The sequence below is a fragment of the Sebastes umbrosus genome, chromosome 13, assembly GCF_015220745.1.
Source record: "Sebastes umbrosus isolate fSebUmb1 chromosome 13, fSebUmb1.pri, whole genome shotgun sequence".
Classification (NCBI taxonomy): domain Eukaryota; kingdom Metazoa; phylum Chordata; class Actinopteri; order Perciformes; family Sebastidae; genus Sebastes; species Sebastes umbrosus.
In genome coordinates this window covers 8,035,484-8,057,150 of record NC_051281.1, presented here as the reverse complement: position 1 = coordinate 8,057,150, position 21,667 = coordinate 8,035,484, and the positions used below count along the sequence as shown (strand labels likewise).

The 21,667-nt window shown below is 39.0% G+C and overlaps 2 protein-coding genes and 3 long non-coding RNA genes across 5 annotated transcripts in view; 1 reads left to right on the top strand and 4 right to left on the bottom strand.

Annotated features, from left to right (window-relative positions):
• fev (FEV transcription factor, ETS family member) overlaps positions 1-541 on the bottom strand; it is a 7,484-nt gene extending 6,943 nt beyond the window's left edge. Inside the window, exon 1 of the mRNA XM_037788898.1 lies at positions 493-541. Within this exon, the coding sequence (XP_037644826.1) occupies positions 493-541 (49 nt within the window). The remainder of the gene's footprint in view (positions 1-492) is intronic.
• The window catches only part of LOC119499745, a 5,970-nt gene extending 4,660 nt beyond the window's left edge, over positions 1-1,310 (top strand). Inside the window, exon 2 of the long non-coding RNA XR_005209435.1 lies at positions 1,176-1,310. This is a non-coding gene — a long non-coding RNA (uncharacterized LOC119499745). The remainder of the gene's footprint in view (positions 1-1,175) is intronic.
• A 366-nt stretch (positions 1,311-1,676) lies between these two features.
• On the bottom strand, positions 1,677-4,153 carry LOC119499746. The gene is made up of 2 exons (XR_005209436.1): positions 4,056-4,153; positions 1,677-3,622 (listed from the first exon to the last, which is right to left on the bottom strand). It is a non-coding gene; the product is annotated as an uncharacterized LOC119499746 (long non-coding RNA).
• Positions 4,154-7,510: 3,357 nt separating this feature from the next.
• cryba2b (crystallin, beta A2b) lies at positions 7,511-10,527 on the bottom strand. The gene is made up of 5 exons (XM_037789254.1): positions 10,376-10,527; positions 9,292-9,479; positions 8,265-8,406; positions 8,034-8,176; positions 7,511-7,872 (listed from the first exon to the last, which is right to left on the bottom strand). Exons 2-5 carry the CDS (start codon positions 9,447-9,449, stop codon positions 7,725-7,727), a joined length of 591 nt encoding a protein of 196 aa, XP_037645182.1. The 5' UTR covers positions 9,450-9,479; positions 10,376-10,527; the 3' UTR covers positions 7,511-7,724.
• Positions 10,528-17,336: 6,809 nt separating this feature from the next.
• Positions 17,337-17,979, bottom strand: LOC119499943. Its single transcript, XR_005209489.1, has 2 exons — positions 17,540-17,979; positions 17,337-17,456 (listed from the first exon to the last, which is right to left on the bottom strand). It is a non-coding gene; the product is annotated as an uncharacterized LOC119499943 (long non-coding RNA).
• Between the last annotated feature and the right edge of the window lie 3,688 nt (positions 17,980-21,667).

Sequence of the window (21,667 nt, the reverse complement as noted above, 5' to 3'; positions counted from 1 at the left end):
AAATCTTTTAACAACAATGAAAAGAAGGTAAAAATAAAAAATAAACATGTTATTTTCAATATTTCTATAGGAGAACAGAGGTTACTAAAATTGCAGTAAAATTAACCAGACAGGTGTGCACGATTCAAACTATAAATTGAAAAGTAAAAAAAATAAATGCAAAATCTCTTGCAAAAAAAAGGTAAAATTGATTATAAAATCCTAATTGTGTCCTCGTCCAGTCGTGGTGTAATAATATGGGAGAAAGCATGAACGTCTTCGTCGGTCTCCTCTCCGAGAAAAGCTGCAGGAAAGCTGCAGGAAACGCGTCCAGGAAAAAGGATTTCCGATTTCCGACAAAAGAGCAGACGAGCTTTCAGATTGAAAAGGCTGAATAATGAATGCTGCAGCAGCCTGGAGAGATGGAGATGCAGCAGCATCACTGCACACCCAACACCAATTTAAAGACTTATATTTCTATAATTCTCTCTACTGTGACTATAAATGACGAACCTGAGAGATACATGTTGAACATGAGGTTTCCTCCGCAGTCCTGTCTCATTGTGTTCTCTTGTTCAGAATGGGTTGGATTTCATTTCGTTGGGTGGCATGTGGAGGAAAAAAAAGATTTTTATTAAACTTTATCTCATAACTGTGATCTGGAATAAATGCGGGTGGACAGATTGGAAGTTTCCAGGCAACTGTCACTGGCCCCCATCTCTCTGAGACAATATTCAGACAGCAATTTCCCCCTGGTGCATTGCTTTAATTAAAAGAGCAATTTACCTCTGTCAGCCCAGCCATGGTGCACCACAATAAAAAGAAAATTGGGCCCCTTATCAATCCACCATCACAGTTTAATAAAGTTTCCTGCGTTAAGATCTGAGTTTCTATGGTGAATTGAAGTGTTTGACATGGAAACCAGTTCAGATCCTCCTCACTTTTCCGCCTCTTTACCTCTGGGCAAACAACAAAGACCTATTTCATGTTGGGATAAAGAATATTTACCTTGAAGCGCATGATGCACGCCTCAGTGCGCGCGAGAAAGCAAGAACATTTCATCTCTTAACCTTCTGGTTGTGGGTTTAAGGTTTATATAGCCTCAATCTGACTGGGTAATGAGATTGTAACGTTAAAACCATGGCTTCTGACGTCATCATGTCCACTCATATTTTTCTAATTCTGGTGTTTTTCAGACTCCAGTGGACTGTGTGGAGCTGGATGGGCTTTATTGACCTGCTATAGTCTGGTTTGGACTGTATGAGACAAGCTGAACATATATAGCTGTCACCAAGTGTTACCATTATTATATATATTGTTATTATTATCATTAAAACTGTTATTTTAAATCCATCAGTTTTCAACAAAGACAGGAAGAACAACTCAACAAACATTAGATTTAGGTGCAACTAATGTTGACATTACAGACAAATAACATGAGGCTGATAAAACAGCACAACGCTGTAATTAAATGGCATTTGAATGATTTGTATCAACTGAGGAACCAAGTAAAAAAAGTCTTCCAATTACTTTTTTTGTGTGATTTCCTTCCTATTTAGGGTTAAAAGAAAATCTTACAATTTAGGCTTTTTAAACTTTATTTTTTATTTTACAGCATGTCCACCGTATAGTGGACCACAGGACCATTTCAGTGTGAAAAGACTACAAAAAATGAACAGATTATGGCCGTAGAGTGATATTAAACCTAGAATACATTCAACTTAATTAAAGAAAACACATGCCATATCACTGGAAAGCCCATGATGTTCTCTTTACAATACCAGGGGTTGATCGAGTAAGGCAAAAGAGTAAAAGGATATGCACTTGGACAAAATGTCCACTACAGAGGACACATGTCAATGGGCTAGGTCTCAGGAGGATATAGCTGCCACTAAGTGTTACCAGTGTATATTATATATATTATTATTATTATTATCATTAAAACTGTTATAGCCTTTAAAATCCATCAGTTTTCCCAGTAACACAGACAGGAAGAACAACTCAACAAACATTAGATTTAGGTGCAAATAATGTTGACATTACAGACAAATAACATGAGGCTGATAAAACAGCACAACGCTGTAATTAAATGGCATTTGAATGATTTGTATCAACTGATTTATATCACATAATGAATTCAACACATAATCTCTAATAGTGTTCAATGGGATCAATCCAGGACTATAGTGTTATAATCTGAAGTCTATTCTCTGCTCTGCAGCACCTGTGGGTGTTTAAAAGCAACATTTAAAGCGGAAATGTGTGATAAAAAAAAAAACAGCTGGCATGATAAAGGTTTGTGCATAAATAAAAGCTTTAGTGATTTATTCAGGGAATGAAAACAGCATCTACCACCTGCCAAATACATACAGGGTACATTTTGGCTGTAGCAGGTACAAATTCCAGGTCACCTGTCACCATGGCAGATTTCCTTATATATAGAAATATTATTTTTAAAAAAGAAATTCCTAAATTAGAAATAGTCAGAGATTAAGGCTACATGATATATTCCACATTTCTACCGTCTGGTAAAGTTCTACATAGATTTGGCAGACAAAAACTTAAGTGAACGGTAGAAATGTTCAGTGACCTGCATGCCACAGTGGCAGGTGAGGCACATTTGTTGCGTATCATACCTCTTTCTCCTCATGTTTTCTTGTCTGTAGCTCCACTGAAAGTGATCTAATCATGGTAAAAACAGGCCACAGAATCACTTAAAAACATCCAAACAGAGAATTATGCAAACTCTCTAATATTGACATTAACACATTTGCATCTCTGCTGGGATCTTGTGTGGTTTGGCATCTGGTTTGTCTTGTTGAAAATGCAATATATATATATGTGCCATGACATGAAAAGACTGATCAGTGCTGCAGGAATCTAAATTCACGTTCAGTTCTGAAGACATTACATGGATTCTCATAGCTTTCACTCGGAAAAGTGGAAATTTTGAAAATAATGTCAGTGTTTCAAGTCTCAAAAGCCAAACATTTGACCTGAAAAACTCACAAACAATAAATTAAATTATTTTAAACAAGAAATAATACATTGAAATTAAGTTACAATACATTTACCAACAGAAAACCATCACTTTATGCTTTGCATATATCTTTCCCTGAAAGTACTGAAAGTAAACCTAATTATTCATTATCTATTTTAGTGTTTGCTCCGTGATGTGTCACCTAACTGAACTCAGAAAAGCACAAAAGCAAACACACACAGTACTGAGTATACTGTAGGCTATACAGTATACTTGTATGACATTTTGTTTATTTAACTACATATTTAGGCTATAGCATGCAAGTTTGTACATATAAGTCCCTGCTCACATAATCAGGCTTTTCAAGGATTTTCCTCTCAGACAAAGAGGAGAACATCTTGTGCAACCCATCAATGCAAAATGAATTAGCAAATTTCCCATGTCCCTTCCGCCTGGACTATAAAAGATGTATTTTCCGTTCCGTCACGTGGCAGCAGGTCCTCAGGTCACGGCTCTGTAGGTGTGTCTCTGGCGTCCCAGACTTGCTTTAGCTGCCTGTGTCCAAGTAAGAGTCGCAGGCAACTTAAAACAAGCCTCGAAAGCTGGACTGTATCCACTGATGCAGTGGTGGATGAATAGGTGAGGTATGAGGCAAGAAATCCACTGATAGAAAGAAAAAAAAACATGCATAAAGACATCAAAAAAGCATTAATTTGTTCTGCTTCTTCATTTTGTAATTATCATATCATATCAGTTTGCTGCTACTTATTGATCATCTGATGATAGTCTGCAAGTAAAGAGGCATGTATGATTAAAAGCATGTTGCATAAATCACATTTACAAACATAAATATTAATTCAATAGTGTGTTATTCAGTTGGTTTGCTCATAGATATGTAAATACAAGCCATACAGTGGACACTGTAGTCCTTTTGTGAAAAGCTGGATACACACATTCAGGTTAAATAGCATAATTTCATCTGTTTAACACATTCTTTTTAAAACCTACTGTAATTCATTTGAGTAAAGAAATCAATCATTAAGTTACAGCTGTCATCAAGAATCAATTCAAAGTTCCTGTAAAGCCTTAAACTTACCTTAGTGCTCTGAACTCTGTGGCCAAAGGAGCAGAGTTTGCTGCCTACTACACGGCTCAAGTGTCTGTCCTCTATAAGCCACGCAGCTTTAATCAGTCTGCAGAGGAATGTATGTTTGAGAAAGGTGTGTGTGCATGGTTACACATTTATTAAAAGATCCTGTTTTTTGGGTGTGGGACAGTGAGCCGGTGCACGCTTGTGGGCGTGTAACACGGAATCCCACGTCCTGGACCAACAGGAGGAGTGTGTGTGGAGGTAAATACACTCCAGGATCCCTATGACTGTAAGATAAACATGATGGTGCCACATTACAATAAACAAACGAGGGCTAAGTTACCAGACGTTTAAAAGGGAGTTGTGTGTAAAGGTTGCAGTATGGAAATACAGTAAATAATCAAATTATATCAACCTTTTTGTAAAGTGACATAAAGCTTTATGGTTATTTATGGTGTTCAGAATCCTGAAGGCCTCTTTCTGATGTTGGGTCTCAGTCGTTGCAGCTTAAAAATCCTCACCTGACTGGTCTGCTTCTCTCTGCTACATCCACATCACCACCTTTGTGATTTGTAAAGATAGCCTATAATAAGGAAGCATTAAGGTTTAGGAATAATGGTTTTCACTTATAGGTTAAACTAATCAATGTACCACGTAAACTACTACGTCATTGAAACCATTTACCTCCAAATTTGGGGATCTTTTTCAGCTAAACTTAAAGGAACCATTGTGTAATACAAAAAGCAGAAATGGAATATAATATTCATGAATATGTTTTCATTAGTGTATAATCACCTGAAACTAAGAATCGTGTTTTTGTTTGCTTAGAATGAGCCCTTCATATCTACATAGGGAGTTGTTCTACAGTAGCCAAGAGCGGACAAACCAAACACTGCCTCTAGAGAGAGACTTTCATGTTTTCATGTTACCTGAAGGTCACCGTAGTTCTCTGACACGCTTGTAAAATTACAGTAACGTGCAAAACCGTGGTACCGCCAGCTGCCGTCTGACATCCATTGCTCTTAAAGTAGTGTTATTATGGTAAGGATGGCCTCTGAACAAGGCGAACGGCGTTACCACGTTTTTTTCACTGGGCGGCTCACGTTACTGTACTCTTGAAAGGGAGGAGTGAGCGGAGAGATACTCTGGTTGCAATCTGCAACCACACCCCCAGATCCTACACACTGTACCTTTAATGGGTTTAAATCATGATTTCCTTTGATAAAAAAAATTTGGATATTTCACAAATGTATTGTCACAAAGGTGAGAACGCAAATGTTTAGTAATTCATGGAGAGTTGAGGTTTTGGACACATACAGTTTTTACAGGCCGGTGAAGATAGTAAGTAATACACACATACTGTAAAAGGACTGGGGGAATAAATTAATGGGTTTCATGAATATGTCTTTATTTGACGTTGTAGCACTTCCAACCCAAGGGCACATGAGGTGGTTTGGCACTGGAAAGCTTTAACAAGGGATGTTGAAGAACCGGTCGATGAGCAGGATTAGTGCAAAAAAAAGTGGCATTTCTTCACACAAAGATCACTGAAACTAAATTAAACTAAAGAACCACCAAACAAAAGAAAGCTGCAGCCTAACAGCATGCTGCCAAATCCTTTTTTAGCCTCATGTGAATGGGGTTTTATCTTCTCATCCTCACCTAATTGGAAACTACCACCTGCCCAGGTACGGAAGTACAGGGTGAGCAAAACCGATCAAGCATCCAAATTTAAGCAAAATAATGAACAGACCATTAATACAAGATCTCTAAGTCACTTCTGACATCTCACTCTATCTATGTGCGCCCATCCATACCAACGAGCACACCACACATTATAAAATGTAATTTGCTGCAGAGCTATATCTTACCTATCTTACATATTAACGTGGTCCAGCCCCTCCGTGCTCAGAGGACACAATCAGGCACACCTGTTTACACTCTCCTTGATTGAGCTGCTGAGCAGCTGGTCTACCACCAACGTCTCAGGCAGAACAACAACAACCAATCCTATGAACCCACAAAACAAACTAACTAAACAAGCTTGTGTCATTTATACACTTTGATTGATATCAAATAAACTGAAACACTGGACTGATATTAATAATTAAGCAGATACAAAAGCACTGTTAATTTTGGGAAACAGGGAAAAGGGAGAAACGCAACATTTTCACAAATGTAATATGCCTTTACAGTTGGTCTAAGGGCAAAAACAGCACCTGATAGGCCGAATATAAAACAAACAGGGTTCAGGACTTCTAGTCTACTTTTCATCAATGACGTAAAAATATTACGTGCATGACATTTGTCTTTCGGAGAACCTCTCAGGGTCGGCTAGTCCTTTTGGTGCCCTTGGCGAAATTTGAATTCGGAGTTATGGTTCAAACCCTAACCCTATAGCTCTGTAAACCGCAACACACATCAGACATCACAATGGTTTTAGGACAAAAATTAAGAATTTTGTTTTCATAAATAACTGTATTTATTATAATATAAATGAACAATTGGTTCCTAATATTGTTGGCTTCAAAGTGTTAAGTCAGTTTCACTACAATTTACACTTTTATAAACAGATTAGTATCAGAAAATGTGCAAAATTGAGAGTTACAGTTGTGAAAAGTGTATTTCTTTGTTTGTTTATTTATTTGTTCATTTGTTACCTCAATGCGGAAAATGAGAAAAGGGGCACCCACCGGTGACCAGCGGCCCCCAGAAGGTGGCGCCCTAGGCGACCGCCTATATGGCCTATGCCTTAAGCCGGCCATGGACCTCTGTTGACCTCTTTTGAATTGCTAAAACAGAAATTAAACAGTTTAAATAAGGACGGCTGCATGTGAGCCGACACCGTGGAGAAGCTGGAGTGTTTTTGTCAGCACATTGAGGTATTTACTATGATACTATTGTCCCTCTGTGTCACATCAAATAGGCAAAGCAAGCAAGAGCAAGAGAACTTGAATTTGAATTCATTCTATTTTCAAATGATGATTCACGTTAAATGTTTTACTTAAATGTATTATGTGTTTGTTGAGTACTAGGCATCAGACAGAGTGCATAGTTTACAGCTTCTCACTGTGATTGTAACAGTCGAAGAACAAATAATAGAAACAAATGATCTCGTGCTCTTGTTTATTGGAAATAAGAATACAGTCTGACAAGAACAATGTTACACATGCTAAGGCCTAACAGAGAGATTTGAATCAAATCTTTCCATGCATGTTCACTAAAAGGCTAAATAATAGGTCCTTTAAATAAATACAAAGCAAAAACTATCTCTGGTAACAGCCTGCTCTATGAAGCTAAGAGAAAATAAGGGCTCTGATTTTGCAAAGCTTGTGCACCTGTGTTATGTGTTATCATAGCCAAGGTGCAAAATGATTGACAGCTCAATGTAGCCAATCAGATTTTTGATTTATTCAATTATGGTGATCAATGTAAAAAGAAAAAGGAATACCGACAAACACTCTAGTTTTGAAGAAAAGCCTTTATTTCCTATTTCAAGAACATGCTTTAGCATGGTAGAAGTAGGTAATTAGATATCCATACATGCAGAGCCACAGAGTGATAGAAAGGGTTCGTCCATCTACTGTTCTGTGACAGCGGTCTGTCCGGGGTTCAAGTGGAAGAGGGGGTTCAGGGAGAGTTCGTTTTTTTATTTCAGGCAGGCAGAAGGAAGGCTTAGTGCTGGATCCTACGAATGGACTGCACCTGGTTGGTGTGAGCCTGGGTGCTGTACTCGTTGTAGTTTCTGTACTCGCCTTGGTGTCTGTCTCTCTCCAGGATGTACTGGTAGCCACGGTAACCAGGGAACTGGTAGGCAACCCAGCTGCAGAGAGAAAGAGAGAGAGAGAGAGATAGGGATGGGCGGGGTGTGAGTCAAGGTCGGATTTAAACAAACGTTTCAACAGTTGACAAATGACAATTTCTATCATGTGTTATGGGTGGTGATGGGACACTAATAAACCAAGAGGAGGATGCATAACTTACGCTCCCGAGTTGACTTTGATGGAGGGCACCTCCTTGCTGCACCAGCCCATGGCCTGTAGGGAGGGGTAGTCATCGCACATCTCAAACTTACGGCCCTGGAAGTCCTCACACTCGTACATGGTCACCTTGCTGTCACTGTGGTTCTGCAGAGAAAGAGAGGTAAGCCAGTTAAAGCAGTTGAGAGAGGTTAGCAAGTAAAATGAGAGAAAAGGGAAGGGTGTGGTAACTTACAGCGCACTTGATGGGTCTGAAGGAAAGCATGTGCTCGGTTCTGTAGCTGCTGTTTCCACTCCAGGCCTCGTAGCGAGGGTAGTCGCCCTTCTCCAGGATAAACTGCTGTCCCTGGAACTCTGGGTACTCATAACCAACCCAACTAGACAGTGGAGAGATGAGAGACAAGGGGGAAATGTTGAGGTTAATTGAGCAGATAATATGTAAAATATCTTGAAAAGAAATAAGAAATTTTCAATAACGAGCCACTAAATGCAAAGTAGCCTTAGTGCAACAACACTGAAACGGTCCTTTTGGGTAAACAATAGAGTCCAACGCCCACAGAATGGCCTGGAGTGAAAACAACATGCAGCTTCTTTTGTCGCTGGGAGCACAAAGCAAACATTAAATACTGCTGCTGCTGCTGCACCCAGGGCTTTTTATCTGATCGCCAGTCAGTCAGTCAGCCATTCTGGCTCACGGCCGGCAGCTGCGCACTGCCAACTCATATCACAACAGGGATACACATGGATGCATGCACACACACATGCAAAACGATACATGCCAAGTAACAATGCAATAACACCCCATGGCTTTAATTTATGATTTTTGTTATTCTGCCTTTTTCTACTTGTTGAGTAGAGTCAGTTTGAGTCGTGTGGGCTTTAATCAGACTTTTTCAAGCAGATAAAATTAGAATTGCATAGATAAGTAAATAATGTGGCTTTGTTAGAAGAGAAAATGTTATTTTTTAAGCACAACATACTGTGAAATTAAACTCACTCTCAATATTACTTGACTACTATGCATGCAGTTAGGTACAATTTTAACCAGATTCTAGCAAATCATTGACTCGAATCTACCCTTTTCATTAAGATATTAAAACTAAAATATGAACAAACATTGTAAAATTAATCTCATATTGAAGGAGAAACCGGAATGGGCAAAACGCTGATCAGGAAATCCAGAGGAGGCCAAGAGGTGAAAGGGAAGTGATTTCTATGATATGGAACATTCAGAATTAGATAGATGAAGACAGCTGACTTACGGTCCGTTCTCAACCTTGATGGAGCGGATCTTGTTGAAGCCCCTCTCCATGATGTTCTGGCACTCCAGCATGAACTCACAGCGCTTGCCCTGGAAGTTCTCCTCCTCCCAGACTGTGATCTTGAACTGGCCCATCTGCTCCATCTGTTGAGTGTTCATGGCTGCTTCTTCTCCCTTGGGGGTTACTCTCTGACGAATGTAGAAAAACAGTCACAGTTAATAGATGGGAGGTCAAATCAAACTCACAACTGCATGTCCCGAGCTGGTATTGTTTTAACAACACTGAGGAAAGTGAATGAGTAACAAATGTGCCCTCATCTTGATTAAAACAGGTACAGGAAATCAGACTTTTAGTCCAGTAAACTGATGCTGGCATTTATCTAAACTCACAACTACAATCTTTGTATTTTAGCTTGATGAAAAGTAGCTGTTCACAAGGTTTAAAGAAAGCTGCAACAGTGCCTTTTCTATTTAGAGTATATTATTGCACCTTTACTCTGGAGAGAAATATCTCCCAAAGGTGTCACAAGAAGTGAAAAATACCACTCATTCATCATTTTTTCCAATTTCTCCACAGAACAGATTTCTCTCTGTTTCCATTAAAGAGATTCAATCCACCACAGACATGCCTCCTGCCTGTAAATTATACTCTGTACAAGCAAAAACCACAACAGCAAACCACATATCATCTACAATAGATAGCTTAAAAGCGGTCTCCAGTACAATCTGAAGTATTTTACTTGCAGAATCAATCATTTCTAACAGCAGTTGCTAAACATAAAAAATAGCACATTACTGGCTTGACTAAAACTGTGTGTATGATGTTAACACAAGCACACCAGTAAGGCATCATCTTGCCGGCTTTCCCTGTTAAAAGGACTGCTGAAATATTAACCATTTTACCCCTAAAAGCAGCACAATGAAGTGGCTTCCATGATTTTACTTCTTAGCAAATTCAAAGTTGCATCCATAGCTGTCTATCTATGAATATTGGGCAGCATCTTAGTGGCTCCACCCCAGCACACATAGCTGTCCCCTGATTGCAGTGTATAGCTGAGGCTGAGGCAGTGTGTTGGAATACTTACAGACAGTACTGAGGTGGGACAGATCCAGTTTAATCAATGTCGGGGGTGAGACCCTCACCAGTGTTTTTATAGGGCCGGGCCCCCTGGACCTGCGCCACTCCATTTGCCCAGCAGCCTTGCAAACTCAGCAGCTGAGCGTGCCAGCTGAAAGGGGAGCATTAGCCTGGTGCTTTGTGGAGGCTCCAGAGCACCATTGTCCTCAGAGCCCCAAACTAACCTAGTCATCAATATGGCAGCCACGGTCAGAGGCAAAACTGACCCAAGGCTATACAATGGCAACGCACTGACACAACACTTTGATTGGTGTGGGAGGATAATAGACACATTCTGGGAGCTGATCCCCCCTCACTGTCTCTCTCTCTCTCTCTCTCTTTTCTCCACCTCCCTGCTGAAGGTAAACTGGATCCTAAACTAGAGGTAAGAAAAGGCCCAAGGCATCCCATATAGAAGAGGTGCTAATTTCATCTGGAGGGCATCCTCATCTTCCTCTTTTCCAGTGGTTGATCTGGGAAGAGTCTACTGCATGAACTAAAGCTATAGTAGTACTTTCTGAGCAGCAGCACGGATGAGCAACCTGGTCTATACTACTGTGCATACCCACATTTAAGGCTTTGAAACATGTAGTTTTGGCTATATAGAAATGAGGAGCATCATAACCCAAATATACAGCGTGCTACACCGGTGGTTCCCTACACGGCGTCTGGGCCTCCTCCTTAGGGGGGTGACATAGATTACAGGAGGAGTGCCAGATTTTGTCTCCTCTGAGGTTGTAAAATTAAATTTGCTAATATCTGTATAACTAAAATCATAATAACACACTTACTGGGAAATTTGTATAAAAGTCGGTATATAGAACTATTTAAAACGTTTTTGCTACCTATTAGCAAAAGCTAATGAAATATTGCGCTTCAATCTATAATTGTTGGCGTTTAGCCTTTCAAAAGCAACATTTTCACTGCAGTTAAAAAACCTATTGGCTCTCCTGCTTGCCCCACACAACCTGTATTAACAGGACGGTCTAGCAGCATTATAACAACACCAGACATTACATTTACTCAACCACAATAACAAAAAAACTATTCTGGCTCTAACACTATAACAACAAATCAATTCAATTGTTTCACTTGGCGAATAAATCAAGACGTCATCACTTTATTTATGTTGACGAAACCGATGATGAGTTCTATTCATTAAAAAAAAAGTTGATTTAATATAAAAGACTAACTCATTTAATAAATTGAATCACTTTATTTTAGTAAGGGGGGCTTTAAGTAAAATAGGTTGGTGAACCACTGTGCTACACAATGTCATAGGATGCATTTATCTAACAGCATATGCTCCAAAGAAACACATTGATGTGCACTGTAGCTTGCCTACATGGTTATACATTGTAAAACATACATTTTATTTCATTATAAGAAATAGGAAATAATAGTTTATCAGGGAGATTTAAATGTTAAGGGCTGAGTGACAAATTGCATTTAGGCTTAAAGAGGACATATCTAATATTGGAAAACAGCACAGGAAGAGTCTGAGTGTTTTTGTTTTTTAAATCTTAATTCCAATTTCAAAAGTCCAATGGCTTTTTTTAACCACATAAATTACAGGTATATTATAGATTTTTCTGAGCGAATCATATCTGACTATATTTTTTATCCTGTATTTCAAATAGTTACATCCTTCAAAGCTTCAGAGGATACGAGTAACATTAATAAGTTAGATATTGTACAGTGTTAGTCACTATATTTATAGATTTAAATTGGGAGTGATAGGTTAAAATACTGTGTTTTGAGATTTTAGTGTCAATTTCTACCATTTGCTCATTTGATTATGGATTACCTTCATTGTTATATTTCCACAAACAGCTACAGAGAAAGATCACACTGGCACTTTTAATAACATCATGAATGAAAACCATCTCACAGTCATGCATTATATTGTTCTTTTGGGTCCTTATTACAGTAATTTACTGTCTTTAATATTATTTATTTCTCTTTGTGTAAAGTCAAATCCCTGCTAATACAATACATATTTTCATGCCAAGAATATAATATCTATAATATATATATAAATTGATCCAGGAAACAAACACATTTAAACATGGGATCATTTGGTGTGCAATGACAGACTGTATCTCCACTGGTAAACCATTAGTTCTGAACCACATTTACAGTCTAAAAATCAAGCGTTCCTTGTCTGAGTAAACACACATTTGTTATATTCTCACACTTTTATTTTGTCTTTTGTAATTTATGAACACACCGGTGTTAAAACAGTACAATACACAAGAATTTTAGAGATGTTGTTTCCTTCATCATTGGTGACATCTAGTGGCTAAGAAGTGTATTACATTCAGGTTGACAGAATTGTAACACTGGGCTTAAAAATAATGGTTAATTGTATTGTCATTGTACAAGCATTAAAGTAATATAGTAGTAATATAAGACATTTGCTGAGTCACTGCCGTGTTTGTGTGTGTGTGGGTGTGTGTGTGTGTGCTGTTTCCTTGTATGAACAGCTTTCTCATTGTCGTCTGTTAACCCATTCATTGTTCTTGTCTCTACATGTGTGTATCTTTTTGTGAGTGTGTGTGTCAGTAGAGGCCTGCCCCCAGAGCAGGTGATGAGCAGGTGAAAGGACAAGCTTATATAGACACAGATGTTGTGTGTGTGTGTGTGTGTGTCTGTGCGTGTGTGTGTGTGTGTGTGTGACATGCACCCACTCACAAAGTCACACACTTACACGTGTTTCTATGTAAGTAGACAAACTAAGTAGTAGCACACACACAAAGGTCTTTCATCCTTCTTCACTAGGTGTGATAAGGTGGATCAGCTGTAGATCCTTACGCTCATGTACACGCACACACAAAACACACACACACACACACACACAGCTCATTTCCCTGTTAAATACAGCTGGGGGGATTTGCATGTGTCAGTGTCAGAGTAGTCCAGTACAGAGCCAGTACTGTTCTACTTTGAATCCTTATCTTGCCATATAAAAAAAACATTATTTTACTCTCACTGGTCACATGGAACATCTACTGGTCACTTGTTTCATATCATTGAGGAAGCAGGTACAGGATCACAAGTTGAAGAAAACATGTGTGTGCATATATTTTATCGTGGGGCAGACTTGTGATCGTCGTTTACTTTTTTCTTTATGTTCGCAGAAGGTCAAAGGTCATCTATACATTTGACTCAAATATGAAACAAAATGGGTGTTAGCTTTCTAATGGTTTACCAAGCAGCCATGCACTGGGATCTCTTATCTGATTGCACTGCGTGGTCGTGTAACAGTCACAGAACATGAGATCATTTTACATTACCAGGTGCACACAACAGTATGGTGCAAACACGGTTCCATTGTAATTGGTTTTCTTAAATTTAAAGGTAATAATAAATCATTAATATCAATCGCTGATCCTTGGGATGTTCTAGTGTGCAGACTTCTGAGTATTATGTGCTTCGTCACGCTAGCTTTTCCATCATCTTCCACTGTCTACACTCAAATGACGGCATCATCTCATTAACTATCATAATCATTCAACTTCTGATCTTTTTTATTTATTTATCCAACCCATATAGTGCATGCACATTTGAATGGACGCTCACACACTTTCACATTTAATTTAATTTAATATTTATTTATTCATTTATTTATTTATTTTTGCTGTACTATAGAAGCTACATTTGTGTGAACAGCTTTTCATTGTCTTTTTACTCAAATTAACATTAAAAATATAGCTATTTATAAACAGCTTTTTGCCACTTGTACATTATAATATAATAACATGTAATTTTGTACTTGTATAGACTGGTTGCAGGGCAGGAAGTACGTTAACGCTGCTGAAAGAGATTTTGTTTTCTGGGTTAATGTGAGTCCCAACTATTTGAATAGTCAGTGAATGCACCTGCACACACACACACACACACACACACATGGCTGTTTGTATATGTGCACGCTGACACACACACACACACACACCCACACAGTGACATACAGATTGCACTGAATAAATGCCCTCCTTCAGGTGGAAGGTTACCGTGGAGACTAAACCAGGTGAGGATGATGCGAGCAGGACATCTGCTCCTACCGCCTCCACTCGTCCTCGCTGATCTCTGCGCGGACACCCAAGCAGCTGCACTTACCTGCAGGGAAAACAGAGAGAAATGCTGTGTAGATTATAATATATTCTGTAAGAGTTAACACTGTTGAGGTAGACGGGCACATAAAAAGACAATCAGTATTGAATTGTGAACACACACACACTGCAGTTGGCAGAGTTAGACAAAACAGGAATCTTTGCCATTCATATTTGTTCTATTCATTTCCTTTTTCTAAAATAAAAGCAGCTCATTACCATGGTTATTATTTTTCATTGAAATACATTTTTGTTTCTAATATAGGATATCTCACAGCTTATTGAAATCTATACTTCATCTCATCAGGAAGTCAGAGAGCAAAAAGTAAGGACTAGCCAACCAGGAGAGAGAACAGGCCTTGGGCATTTGCATGACTCTTCATTATCGGTAACTGTCAGAGGAAACAGCACACAGCCTACAGGCAGCGCGCGCACACACACACACACACACACACACACACACACATGCACACCCTCTGGTAAGCACTCTCTTTACCATTTACAGATAGCAGCAAACAGTTTGACAAGCAGCACAAATGTAATCATGTCGCTGCTGTGCAGATACAAACAGGGGTCTTAATGGTGCTGATACAGTAACAGAGGTCAAAGGGTCACAGCCGGGGCAGCAGGACTCCTGAAATAAGAGAAGGCGAGCTTTGGGGTTTCCTGGTAGTCAAGTCAATTGTTTTTTATTTGTATTAGAGGGCTTTTATACATACAACACCCTCTGTCATTTGTACCCTTGATTTAGCTATTCAAAGCTCTTTAATGTGGGAAAAGGGAAGAAACCTCAGGGAGAGCAACAGTCTTACATGCAATACATGTAGCAGTAGAATTATAATATGTATAATCAAAATGACAATATTAATTAATTAGTAAATGGCACAACATTTATTGCTTAAAACATCATATTTTTTGTAATTCCTCTTTTCCAAACTCAATAGTATATATTTTAATATCATTTGTGTGTATACTTTCTCTGTTTCCATTTAGCTGACCAAACGGATAAATGGATAACTATTAAATGTATTTATATTGTATGTTTTTGCATCATCTGGCCCACATGAGTCGTTGTGTGTCTTAAAGAAAAAGGACTTTATCACCAATGTAAGTAAGCACTGCTGGACAATGTTCCTGCAGTTTTGACACACAGTATCTCTCTCTTTGAACGTTCTTCAGATGTCTCATGCTGCTATGAAAACTCACACCAAGAAGGGTTCATTGTCAGGCCTACTTTAAAGATGACTACATAGCATTCATTGTAATATTTCCCACCTGTCCCATACTGTTTTGAATTGTGATTTTTTTTTTTTTTTAAATCAACTTCCACTATATACATTCAGGCCCTTTCCTTTTTTACAGAAAAAAGCAGCAGCTGTCTAAACTGCCACGTTGAATCCTAAACAAATGAGCTGCTTGCTAATAGAGCTCCTGGAGCTGGTAGGAAGGGTGCAGCAGCAGCAGCAGCAGCAGCAGAAGGACCAGTTGGGACAGTCAGTTTAAACTGGGCAAGGTAACCAGGATACTGAGGAGTGTGAGCTTTCCCTTCCTCTGGCTTTAAACAAATATTGACTAGAGCTTAAAGCAGAGGCAAATAGGCTTTCAGGTAGAGAACGACATGTTGAGCGGGCTTTCTAATAATGTCTCTTCTTGTACGGTGATGATGTTTTTTGAGATAATAAAGAGTGAAAGGGATCTACCAAGGAAAATATTTATGGTAATAATCTGCAAAAGGGACCGAAGCTATTAAAGATATGTAACTTCAGCTTGAGCGCACATCGCAGACATGCTGTACTGTGGAACAAAGACATCCAAATGGAACAAAGGCACTACTCAAATTTACTTTTTATTGTATGACATAATGTTTTTGACTCTCAGAGAAAGCGATTATTGGTGATTTATAATTTTCAAGCACAGAGAATTGGTCAGGGATTGTAATCTGTGCATGTGTGTGTAATATTAATGTTTTGGCACTGCATGTTACTCTGGATGTCATTGTTATTTTTCTACTATTGTAAATGAAGAGGACGCAGCTTCAGCTTTGCTTTTGAATGAATTTATCAGTTTGAACTGGGAATGTAAAATGTCTGTTTACTCTTTAGTAACGTAGCTCAAACTCCAACTTCCTCAATTTATTGTCTGAGATCCAAAACACTTTACTCTAGAGCTGGATAAAAGGAAAACACCAGTGTTCATTTACACAATAACCAAGTGAGTGGAAGATATACTCTTAAACATAAAGAACAATAAATATAATGAATGGTAAAAGTGTGATGGCTGAATGCTGCATCCAAATGGCAGATGGCCCATATCAGATGTCTAGTGTGTGTGTGTGTGTGTGTGTGTGTGGTTAATGTTTAGTTAATGATTAACATAACCTCCCATTAAGCCCATCTCTCTGCTCCCTGGCGCTCGCCTGCAGCCTCGCTTCATGACGTAGGAGATGGACTGTAATGAATAGGCCCCCAGTGGAAAATACATGTTGTCAACATGAGTGTGCCAACGGGAAAATGATTATCAGAAAAGCAGCACAGGGAGATACGGAGATTATCATCCCTATTGCTGCAAATGTCAACCTGATATCAAGCAGGGGCAGTGAGTTCAAACAGGCACACACTGCTGGACTGAAGAATAAACGGAGAATGACCATCACTGTCAAATACAGCTTTATCAGTAGTGATGCTGTCTCATTAGCAGAATCGTTACTGACCTGAACAGACAGGTGTGTCTGTTACCAGCCAGCAGGTTTTACATGAACATACGGGAGACTGGGATTCATAATCTTTTATCTTTTCAGTAAAAACAAGAAAACACATGTTGGATTTGAACTGGAACTTTTTTTTATCTATGAACTTCCTGCCTTGATAACCTGAATCATTCAACCCAATTCACCTGCTTGCTGCCCTTTCTGTACTTTTCTTTGCTCGACACAGACACCTATTCAACACAGAAATGTATTTAAATATCTACTCACATGAGTCAGGAAATTACTTTTCCATTTTTTTTTTTTTTCACTTCACCTTTTGGATAAATGATTGTGACTCCAGTAGTCAGGCAACATGTTGTCCGAGGCTGACATGGCTCTCTTTAGAGCGTTGCCTGCAGCCAGCTGTATGCAAATTAGGCAATCTATTCAGTTGAATAAGCTACACCTGGTGCTTCAGTTACTGGAACTATGTTGTTTATCAGTTCGTCTTTAGATGGAGCAATAGTCCTGACTTGATGTGTGTTCTTAGAGATGTCCTCAACATTTTTGAAGATTTTAAAGACTTTCATTACTGTAGTTTGGCTCAGTATGGCAGAGATATCTGGCTTTACCCATCTGGCGCTTTAAAACAAACTTTAAAACCAACACTCCATTATTTGTCTGAACTGAGGCTTGACAATGTTAACAACAGTGATGCAACAGTGATGCTGTGTCTTTTCCAGTTGCCAACCCGTACCTGCATAACGCGAGCCGAACGAACAAAACTTCATCTTCAGGTATTGTACGTGTGGCTCAACGTGAAGCAAATACGGACATGAAAAAGTCACAAAAGAGGATCATAGTGTGATGATGATCCAGATGATCCAGATGATCCAACGTAAAAGCTGGCTTCTCTGTTGTCAGAGGGTCACCTTTGGAAGAAGAGTTGGAGAAGTTAGAACAGCGAGCACATGTACACCGTTGTGAGAACTGAAGGAAATAAGAGATGAATGAAGCCTACCTTTAGAAGAAGCAATGAAGGCCAAAATGTGTAAGCTTGGTCAGCTTTGGCTCACCTTTTACACGCACTGAATGTGTGCTGTGTGTGACAGGTATACACCTTTTATACCTCTACATGCTCTCTCCTTCTCTCTCTCTGTCTCTGTCTCTCTCTCTCTCTCTCTCTCTCTCTCTCTCTCTCCACCCCTCATGGATGAAAAACTGAGAGGATCCTCAGGGCGAGCATAGACACCTGTCGCATGGTGCTGTTGCTCTGATCCAATATTGACATAAAGGGGGGGGGTGTGTGTGTGTGTGTGTGTGTGTGTGTGCGTGTGTTTGTGTGTGTGTGTGTGTCTATGTGACACACACAAAATGCATTATTCTTACCAACGCTTTCCCTCCATCCAAAGCACCCTCCCTCCTCCTTTTTTCTCCCTCCCTCCTCCTCCTCCTCCTCCTCCTCCTCTTCTGTGCCAGGCAACGTGTCTGACCTTTGTGCCTGCGTCCATCTGTAAAAAGGTGCATTGTAAGGTCGCTACCTGCTGACTCACGTTGTTCAGGGCATCATTTCCATATCATATGCCTTGCAAATGACTTTCTGCTGCTGATGGCTGGCTCACCTCGCCCGACAACTTTGGGAAAACGAGCTCGCTGTGGAATCTCACAGGTGCTGTGGGAGGAAAATGCTTGGTGTTCAAACTGCCACTGAAGGGAAAATCCACCCTGAGACATGTGGAAACGTTGATGTAGCCAAAGGCATGCATACTTCCCCAGACAGGAAATCAGACGATCGAGACTTGAATTAATGACGCTCAGGTGACAGTTTTTGGAGTCTGGGTCCAATGACATCAGTGCTTGTGTCTGAATAATGGTAATAGGAACATTTTTTTATAAAAAGCTTGATAATTAGCCAACTGACAACAGAACCTGTTCCACCTAACATGAACAATGACAGCAAGCCAATTAGAGATCTTGTTACTGCTCTGTGGGTCGGACCTCTTTGCTTACTGGTTTAGCTTAGTGCATGTCTTTAAATTAAAGGGACATTCCTTCAATTTGACATATAAAACTCCCGTATTAACTCTTTATTGGTCATGGTTAGTGCTGCTCAGCTTATGACAACAGTTGTAGGCTATGATGTCTTTAGTTGCTCTGGAGGAGCTTCGTCAAGTCTGCAAAAGTACCCTGATGATGTCATCAGGGTACTTATCTTTAGTTAGGCTTGAGACTGATGTTAAAAATGGAAGCCATGGAGGTGAAAGATGAGAGCATTTAAAAGGCCGGGGAGGTGTAATAAGTGATCCAATCAAGTTGCATTATGGGAATTGTAGGATCCAAGTTCAACTAATGCTAAGGACTTAAAGTCCGGATATTTCAGCTGACTGCCGCTTCAGTTTTAATCATTCTTAATTTAATCTATCTCTAACAAGTCCCGCAGCTTTATGCAGGCACAATACAGAGATGATAAGGGATAGCTTAAAAAGAAAATAAATGAAATGTGAGATAGAATATGAAAAGACAGTCAACACAATAAGAAATACATTTAAAAGTTTATTTAAGGAAGAGTAATTACATAAAATGACTTAATTTTGTCATGAAAATTACTACTTGATATACAATTTTGCACACATTTGCCATATTGCACGATACATACTGTAAAATAAGGTCAACAAAATATCCCTTATAATATTGTTATATAAATTCAACCACATAGTGATCAAAACAAATTCACATCAACGGTATTCGTGTATTTATTTGATTAGAAGCAATTACTTCAAACTGAAATTCTGCTCTGGCCCACTGTCAAGTCAAATCAAGATATTTTCATTCATAATTTACTGCTCAGTAGACTTATCTCTGATGTTAAGTTAGTATAATTTAATGGAGCCTTGTATGGAGTTATACAAGTCAACAAACCGAGCTTCAATTTACACTGAGGGTAATAAATGATACAGGGAAAACTACCAGCTAAAATTAGTCTAAAATGAGGACAAAATCTCCAATGTGGTTTATTTCATGGTACCTTGATTGTTGGTACATTATTCACAGCCCCATCAGTATACAGTATACAATTTGATTACATTCTCATTTTGAAATACTGTATATAAACTGTACTAAATCACATAGCAGTGGAGATAATCCAGTGTAATCCAGATTTTACAGTATGGTCAAAATACTACTACTACTACTATAATAATACATTTTAATGTAACATTTAAATATATATTGCATTTTTAGATTATAACACTTGATTGTAAATTGATCAGTATGGGAAGCATGTCCAAATTGAGAATGAAAAACTATTTACAAAAGGTAGAATAACAGATATCCAATGGTATCTCACGTCTTCCACCTCGAGGATGTGGAAGTTTAAAACACAATAACCCAGCAGTATAGTATTATTACATTATATACCATAGGGGAGCAATATTAAACGTGAAAAAAGTAGTTTTTCAACACAGGATTTATTGAAATATTCACATTACAAAAAAGACATTGAATTTCTTCTTTTAGTCATAAAGGCAAAGTACATGGAGGGAAAAAGCCAAACAAGGTCTCTGTTAGATTAGAAACTTAAATGTCGTAGTGTCCTTGAGCGAGACACTAAAACCCCAAGTTGATCCCTGGACGCTTTACAGCAGCTGCTCCTAAAATACTCGGGATGGGTTAAATGCAGAGGTCAAATTTCATGTATGTACCTGTATGTTTATGACAAATGTAATAATATCTGCAGCTGCTCTGGCCCAGTCTCTTTGTGTAAGCCTCCCAGCCTGCCTTTCTGTACGACTCAGCAGCTTTCAGCCTATCGGAGGCCTCCAGGATACCCCGGCCGACGATGATGACATCAGAGCCTTTGTTGCAGAGGACTTCCTCTCGGGGTGGTGTACTGCTGGCCCAGCCCGTCACCTGGAAGAGAGGACGAATGGGAGGGATGGGTGAGGAGGGGAGACAGAGGAAGAGGGAGGTTGTTGAGGAGTATTGTAAGCCAGCCCAGAAATCATTTCTTGTACTAGAGCTCCTCCTTGTGTTAAAGAGGAGCCACAACACATCATCAACTTTGCTCTAATCATTGTCAAAGTATGACATATGTTACCAACACACTGAATGAAGACACCTTTTTTCCATCCAGGTGTCAGGTACATTTATTGATCTGTAACACAGTAAAAGGACAGTCATGGATGAACGTCGACTTTCTTGTATGCTGCTATCCTGACTGTGTTACTCTTGTACTGGGCTGACTTCCTGCTATAGAAGAATAACAGCACCAGTCGCTGACATACTAAAGCCAATACCTCCACCTACTGGCAAACACAGAATATGGTCTTAAAACTACTTGACACTAAAGCAGGTGAGTTTACTGTCTTTTAAATGACAGCAAGCGTTTTAAAAATAATAATAATGGTAATAATAATAATAAAAAATAATAATAATAATAATAATAATAATAATAATAATAATA